Source organism: Coregonus clupeaformis, chromosome 27 (genome assembly GCF_020615455.1).
Source record: "Coregonus clupeaformis isolate EN_2021a chromosome 27, ASM2061545v1, whole genome shotgun sequence".
In the NCBI taxonomy this organism is placed as follows: Eukaryota; Metazoa; Chordata; class Actinopteri; order Salmoniformes; family Salmonidae; genus Coregonus; species Coregonus clupeaformis.
In genome coordinates, this window is record NC_059218.1 from 16,722,414 (window position 1) to 16,730,700 (window position 8,287).

Consider the following 8,287-nt stretch of genomic DNA (forward strand, 5'->3'; position numbering starts at 1 on the left):
GAAGGATTACATGTTGCTTCGTGCATATTACTGTATGTATTACCTATTTGAAAGATGGTTTATGTCATGTTGCACAGTATTAATGTAAAGGCTAAAAGCTCAGAGTTTTTGGCAGAGATAACATGAATATGACACATACATAAGATATACACCAGATGCAATGTTTATTTTCCAATGATGTTGTATTTTATTCCTTGTATTTTTGAATGTGATTATATTGAGTCTGCATTGTACTCGGCTGGGAGAGGCGGATTCTGGTCGAGGGTAGAGTTTTGAACATTTTCTCTCTTTGATGTTGAACAGATTGAGAGGGTTGTACACAATAAAGTGCCTTCAAGTACGCCAGTGTCTTGTCTTCAGTGCACCGGAACACAACGCAGTAGTCGGCAACGAGCAGAGCGAGCCGGCTACACAGACACAGGAATGAACAAGGTCAAGGCTTACTTAACAATGACAAAGAGAAATAACAAAGATAGAGTAAACGACACGAAGCTAAACAATCACACACAACATCATCCAGAACATTCCAGGGCTAAATAGGGGTGGTGATGAGATGATGAGGTGCAGGTGCGCTGGAGGTGATTAGGGTGCGTTGGGTTTCCATTCCGGTGTTGCCGAGGTAGTGCGCTCAGACCGGTGGCTCAGTAGACTGGCGAATCAGAGCACCGGAGGGGAGCAACGGGAGGAGACGTGACAGTCTGTAGGCAACAGTTCCCTCAGAAGATATGTGAAGATAACGATTAAAGATATGTAGAAATATGAGTAGAAAGGCTTTTGTTCAGACTTTCTTATCGGCTTCAGAAAGGCATTTACTTCCTCACTCTGCAGTCCCCTGTACTGGCTGAAAAAGTCACTGAAGGGTCACACTGACAAACAGAAAATATAGACAGAAATGTAGGCTATTTTACCACGTCATATATTTCACTGTATATGATTCAGTATTAGGAGTATTAGGAGTCATATTTACTAAGAAAATATCATACATCAAACTGAAGTTTACTAGAGTGTTACCCTCTGTTTGACTAAATAGCCCATGTGACTTGATCAATAAACCAATAGAGTAGTTCTCTCATTTTTTTTATCTGATCTCTATTCAAAAAGAGTGGGGGTTCAATTCAGTGTCATAGACCTACTCCTTTAGCAGGTGTAAACTTCATTCCCATCAATAAAACTTCACTGAGAGGTTGGCGCAACTCCAGGCAAATGTATGTCTATGTTTGAAAAAAAATTCTGCAATGAAAGTATGTTAGAGATGCAATGTCTTCAAAAGAGCTCTTTAGGCTCAAACAGGTTGTGGCAGGTTTTTGTGTGCTGCCAGGATGACATAGCTTAGCCAAATACTTTTCTACAGCCTATTGCTCCGCCTTCCTCTCTCTGATTTAACTCACTGAGAAAACCTTAACAGAAGTACAGAGAGACTTCTTGACAGAGATGTGACCTAGCTTTGATATCAAGAGAGATCTGCCTATATTGTTGATAGCTAAAGTTTATTATTTCAAAGGACTATTCAGATAAACTGTGGCAATGGGGAAACTTTTGCTATTTTTATTGGTTTCTTTTCTTTTGCTGGATGTGTCATTTCAATCCAAAGGTAAAGACAACCACATATTATTGATGACATTTGATCAAAAAGTAATACTTCTTGAAAGACTTTGAAATTAAAATGCTAATCTAATAATTTAGGACATTTTTAGTACAGATGTTTGTTCACTTTTATTTAGCCAACTGTGGGATTTATCAAGTTTGATTTATAATACGTTTTTTTTGTAGACTTGATTGAATGTTTATCACTATGAAATATATATTTTTGCAATAACTTACCTATCTTTACCCAGTAGTTATGTGAATCACTGAATCAAAGCATTGTGTAGGATGTGACTAATCTTCCTTGTACAGATATAGGTTTCACTATCTCTCCAGCATGTTAGAGTGAAAACCACACCTTTGACTAACACCTGAGGCCATTCCATGTCAGCAGCTCTTCTCATTGCCATAGATATTAAACTAAGTCAAAATACCTTAACTTTACAAAATTGACTTTATGCTTTAGGATATTGGAAAACAAATGCATATTGTTATTTTTCCTGCATGTTTCTCTCTTTCAATTCTTTACTGTCACTTGTTATGTATCCCTATGTAAATGAACACCCCTAACCAAATAAATGAAATCGTCCGTGAAAAACAAACAACAAAAGCTGTTTTGAATAGCCTTCAGTGTAGTTTCAGTGTGAGTTATTATGATACCAAATCCTAATGTCTCCCTCCCTTCATGTCCTTCCCCAGGGAAAAGGGCCAGGAAATCCAGGAGGAACATCACTCAAGAGGTAATTCCCAGAACATTTAAAGGAAAAATCATCCAAGTCTTTCTCCCTAATGCCAGCCAACAGACACAGACACAACAAGCACCCCATTCTCCTGGCCTCCCCACTGCCTCTGCTCCTATGCCTCCAGCGCTGAGGTTGCTAGGCAACGACACAGCGGCGTACCTCGCCGGCCCCCTAAGCAGGTGGGCCATCCCCAGTGTTTACATGCTGGCCATTGTCGTGGGGATCCCGGCCAACGCCGCCATCTTGTTCGCCGTGGCCACCGAAGTCAGGAAGGTGTCGTCGGCCATCCTCTACTGCAGCCTGGCCGTCTCTGACCTCTTCCTCTTCCTCTCCCTCGTCTTCAAGGCCCACTACCATCTCTACGGCAACCACTGGGTGTTCGGCGAGACTGCCTGCCGCATCGTCACAGCCTGTTTCTATGGCAACCTGTACTGCTCGGCCCACACTCTAGCCTGTATTAGCGTCAACCGCTACCTGGCCGTGGTGCACCCGTTTCTCTACAAGAGCCTCCCCAAGAGGGCCTGTACCATCTGGGCCAGCGTGGTTGTTTGGGGGGTGTTTGGGGCTGCTGTCATACCTGAGCTCCTGGTCCGGCAGAGCTACCACCTCCCTCAGCTAGGCCTCATCACCTGCCATGATGTACTTCCACTGGACTACAGCTCCCATGCTCCTCTGCTCTACTACAAGCTGGGCCTGACCTTCCTGGGTCTTATAGTCCCCCTGGTGGTCACGGCTGTGTGTTACGCATGGATAGTCAGAGAACTCAACTGCTCTCACCACGACTGGGCGCTGTATGTCAAGGCTAGCTCACTGGTGTTTCTGATTTTCGTGGCATGTTTCGGCCCCGCCGGGACTCTCCACTTCCTGCATTACGTGCGTTTGTTGGCGGGCGAAGAGGATAGTTTCTACGGCTACTTCAACGTGGCAGTGTGTCTGTGCTGTCTGCATGCCTGCCTGGACCCATTCCTCTTCCTCCTCATGTCCAAATCAGCCGGATCCAAACTCCACTTCATGACCCTCAAGTGGAAGCCTCTGAGCATCTCCACCTGAATCTTAATCTGGATCAGATTAACAAAATAATCCACATTTATTCCATGAGCTTCAAGGGGAAGACCACGAGCATCCCCACCTGAATGTGAGGTAACCTAGATTAGAATTTGGACCGCAACATCAGGCTTAAATTTGGGTCAGAGACCTCAATCTAGATCTAAACTGTGAACATGTGACTGACTATCGGAGCATCCTATCTATGACTGAGAATTCCAACATATATTACAGAGTGTATTTCAAATGTAAATACAGTGCCTTCAGAAAGTATTCACACCTCTTGACTTTTTCCACATTTTGTTGTATTACAAAGTGGGATTAAAATAGATTTAATTGTCCATTTTTTGTCAAAGATCTACGCAAAATACTCTGTAATGTCAATATGGAAGAAAAAATCTAACATTTGTAAAACATTAATGAAAAATAAAACTAATATATCTTGATTAGATAAGTATTCAACCCCCTAAGTCAATAAGTGTTAGAATCACCTTGGCAGCGATTACAGCTGTGAGTATTTCTGGGTAAGTCTCTAAGAGCTTTCCACACCTGGATTGTGCAACATTTGCCCATTATTCTTTACAGAATTCTTCAAGATCTGTCAAATTGGTTGTTGATCATTGCTAGACAACCATTTTCAGGTCTTGCTATAGATTTCCAAGCAGATTTAAGTCAAAACTGTAACTCGGCCACTCAGGGACATTCACTGTCTTCTTAGTAAGCAAGTCCAGTTTAGATTTGGCCTTGTGTTTTAGGTTATTGTCCTGCTGAAAGGTGAATTCATCTCCCAGTGACTGATGGGAAGAAGAGTGAACCATGTTTCCTCTAGGATTTTGCTTGTGCTTAGCTCCATTCCATTTCTTTTTTTGTCCTGAAAACTCCCCAGTCCTCAATGATTACAAGCATACACATAACATGATGCAGCCACCACTATGCTTGAAAATATAGAGAGTGCTACTCAGTAATGTGTTGTATTAGATTTGCCCCAAACATAACATTTTACTGTATTTTCAGGACAAAAAGTGAATTGCTTTGCCACATTTTTGGCAGTATTACTTTAGTGCCTTGTTGCAAACAGGATGCATGTTTTTATTCTTCCTTCTTTTCACTATGTCAATTAAGTTAGTATTGTGGAGTAACTACAATGTTGTTGATCCATCCTCAGTTTTCTCCCTTCACAGCCATTAAACTCACAGCCAATTGGCCTCATGGTGAAATCCCTGAGCGGTTTCCTTTTTCTCTGGCAACTGAGTTAGGAAAGACGCCTGTATCTTTGTAGTGACTGGCTGTATTGATACACCATCCAAAGTATAATTAATAACTTCACCATGCTCAAAGGGATATTCAATGTCTGCTTTTTTTTAACCAATCTACCAATAGGTGCCCTTCTTTGTGAAGCATTGGTCTTTGTGGTTGAATCTGTGTTTGAAATTCGCTGCTTGACTGAGGGACCTTACAGATAATTGTATGTGTGGGGTACAGAGATGAGGTAGTCATTCAAAAATCATGTTAAACACTATTATTGAAATGCATCGGAAAATGTATTTAATGTATTTCAAAGTATATTCTGAAATACATTAAATAATGTATTTTGGCATAGATTTAAAAATGTATTTGGAAATGTTTTGTAAAATATATTCCAACATGCATTTAAATGTATCGCTATTTTTAAAACAAGCCATAGTTGATTGCAATTGCAGTTTAATCCACCAGAAAAGACAGAACAAATATTACAACAAATATTATGGTTAAACTAAAAAAAGAAAATGTAAACAGCATAATCTTTATAAATTATATCATAAATAGGACTGGTGGAGTTATGTCACACATGCAGCTAACAAAAATACATGGAAATGTCTGCTCTATCCAAAATTACAACCAACTAATTGCAGCATTACCGCAAAAATGGAAGAGGCAAGTGGATGAGGGAGAACGTAAGGAACTTGTCTGTCGGCCCTGCATTAAAGACCAAAATTGGTTAAAGAAAATTGTAATAATAAAAAAAGTATACCAGTTTAGAACCAGAAAATTGACAGCTGTGCCATACAGATCGCAAAATAGTTGGGAAGAGATTTTTGATGTAACGATTCCATGGCACATGCTTTATGAACTGATACACAAAACGAAGCCGGATTCAAAACTTTAGAGTTTTCAATTGAAATTATTATACAAAATTATTGCAAAAAATAGAATGTTATATATACTGTATATACGGGGGATACAACCATCACAGCTCTGCAGATTGTGCTGCGAAGAGACAGAATCATTAGATAATTTGTTTTGGTACTGCCCATATTAGTGGCGGTTAGTGCCGTTTAAGATGAACACTTAAGTGGTGTTCGGGTCTGTGGGACCCATTTTCAATGTTCACTAAAATAAAAATGATACAATTAATTATTTTTTCAACCTGAGACTCATTGGCCGTGGCTCATTTTCTGTGAAGCACATGTAAAATAACACATGTTCATTGAGTGCACACTGTGCACCCCCCTACACATTTATATTACATATGTGGTGTTCGGGTCCACTGGATCCAAGGGTAATAAAAGTGTGGAAAAGTGTGTGTGTAGGTGTAAACAAATAAAAATGAAATAAAAAGGTTTGCTGTGTGCCTTCACTTTGTCTTCCTCCTCCCTGGGCCTGCTGTTTCAACATAGCACCAAGAACCTGTCTGTCTCCCTTCCCCAAATTGGGGGAGGGACACAACAAATAAATAGCTTTGCATGTGTGGCTCCTTACCACAATCAATCAATATGGCAAAAATAATCTCTGCTCAGAGGGCCTTAGAATTTTTTTTTGCAGAGAGAGAAGCTAGTGTGGAAGGAATGTCTTCCACTTTGGAAGATGAAGGATTTTCCGAATATGAGGATCATGTCTCTGTCAATTCGGAGTCTGACAGTGAGTTGGAAGAAGAGGATGAGATTGACCCTCAGCCAGCCCCAGGACCAGCCCGTCAGCAACCAGCTCATCAGCAGCCTGCAGGAGGAGAAATATGGTAAAATTGAATGGTCTTCTTGCCCAAGGAATGAGCCACCCCACATGGCTGCCAATGTGATAAGGATGCAACCAGGGCCGACGCGTACGATCGTTACTCATGCGCAGGACATAAAGTGTTCCTTTGAACTGTTCATCCCAGACACCATCCAGAAAATCATTCTGGACTGCACTAATTTGGAGTGAAGGTGTGTTTTTGGAGAGAGATGGATACTTTGGGGTTCTTATCCTTGCTGGTGTTTTCAGATCCAGTGGGGAATCTACAAAATCCCTGTGGGATGCAGAAAATGGCAGATAACTGTCCCGTGCAACAATGTCTCTGGAAAGCTTCCACATTATACCAAGACACCAGACCAGCTCGGCGGCAGAGAGACAAGCTAGCTGCAATCAGGTCAGTGTGGGACAAGTGGGTGGACCGCCTTCCCCTGTTTTACAACCCTGGGCCCAACGTTACTGTTGATGAGCAGCTTATGCCATTTAGGGGCCGCTGCCCCTTCAGGCAGTACATACCATCTAAACACGAAAAATATGGAATCAAGATCTGGGCTGCCTGTGATGCTACTTCATCATATGCGTGGAACTTGCAAGTGTATACGGGGAAGCCAGATGGAGGAGCCCCTGAGAAGAACCAAGGGATGCGGGTTGTCCTGGACGTGACACAGGGACTCCGTGGCCACAACATCACATGCAATAACTTTTTTACTTCGCACAAGCTGGGACAGGAGCTCCTCAAGAGGAAGCTGATGATGGTGTGAACAGTACGAAAAAAACAAGCCAGAGCTCCCACCTCAGCTGTTGAAAACACGGAATAGGCCTATCAATTCCTCTAAGTTTGTGTTCACGGCCGACACGTCCCTAGTGTCCTACGTGCCAAAGAAAGGAAAAAATGTGGTACTCTTGAGTACGTTGCATAGGGATGGGAGAATCTGTAGCCAGGAACATTAAAAACCAGAAATTACAATGGATTACAATGCCACAAAAGGAGGGGTGGACAATTTAGACAAGCTGGTGACTGGCTACAGCTGCAAAAGAAGAACCCTACGCTGGCCACTTGTGATATTCTTCAACATATTGGACATCTCGGCGTACAACGCGTTTGTCATCTGGATGGCGTTGAACCTAGATTGGAACAGAGGGAAGCTCCAGAGGAGACGGCTCTTTCTCGAGGAGCTGGGCAAGGCATTGGTAAGACCTCAAATCCAGAGGAGGCAACATATCCCAAGGACCCCAGCTTCTGCAGCCATCATGAGGAGGATTCAGGAGGAGGATGCTGGTGCCCCATCCACCCGACCCACAGAACCAACAACTCCAATACCGGAAGTAAGTGTGAGTGATGTTGTTGCATGTGTGTGTGTCCTACCTTGGTCTGCTGTAACTATATATGTGAGTGAGATGTTAGTAAAATTCCTGAACTAAGTGTTTTCATCATTCTAGATTGCAGCCGGTAGCAACAAGAAGAAGCGCTGCGATGTGTGTGGACTCAAGAAGGACAGGAAGACACAGTAATAATAATAATAATAATAATATGCCATTTAGCAGACGCTTTTATCCAAAGCGACTTATAGTCATGCGTGCATACATTTTTTGTGTATGGGTGGTCCCGGGGATCGAACCCACTACCTTTGCGTTACAAGCGCCGTGCTCTACCAGCTGAGCTACAGAGGACCATATACCAGACACATAGACCAGTACACATGCATCAAGTGCAAGAAATACATTTGCAACACACACACAGTAAAACTCTGTCCCTCATGTGGTGTGTAGACCGGCCTTAATTTGTGTTCAATGGGGCTCATTTATCATTTCCATAAAATACTGTATGTAAAATTTGTCCTTCCAATTTGTTCAGTTCAAAACAATAAACATCAATAGTGATGAAAACCTTGTTTCATTTATATTTTTTCAAGATTAACATGATTTAT

General features: G+C 42.0%; 1 protein-coding gene across 1 annotated transcript; it reads left to right on the forward strand.

Moving 5' to 3' along the window:
- Positions 1–1,408: 1,408 nt before the first annotated feature.
- LOC121541134 (proteinase-activated receptor 3-like) lies at positions 1,409–3,935 on the forward strand. Its single transcript, XM_041850113.1, has 2 exons — positions 1,409–1,591; positions 2,284–3,935. The coding sequence occupies exons 1-2, from the start codon at positions 1,525–1,527 to the stop codon at positions 3,375–3,377; spliced, it is 1,161 nt and encodes a 386-aa protein (XP_041706047.1). The 5' UTR covers positions 1,409–1,524; the 3' UTR covers positions 3,378–3,935.
- Positions 3,936–8,287: the final 4,352 nt, after the last annotated feature.

Coding starts and splice junctions, on each gene's coding strand:
- LOC121541134 (XM_041850113.1), top strand. CDS start 1,525: ATGGGGAAACTTTTGCTATTTTTATTGGTTTCTTTTCTTTTGCTGGAT. Junction 1,592..2,283: donor TGTGTCATTTCAATCCAAAG/GTAAAGACAACC, acceptor GTCCTTCCCCAG/GGAAAAGGGCCAGGAAATCC.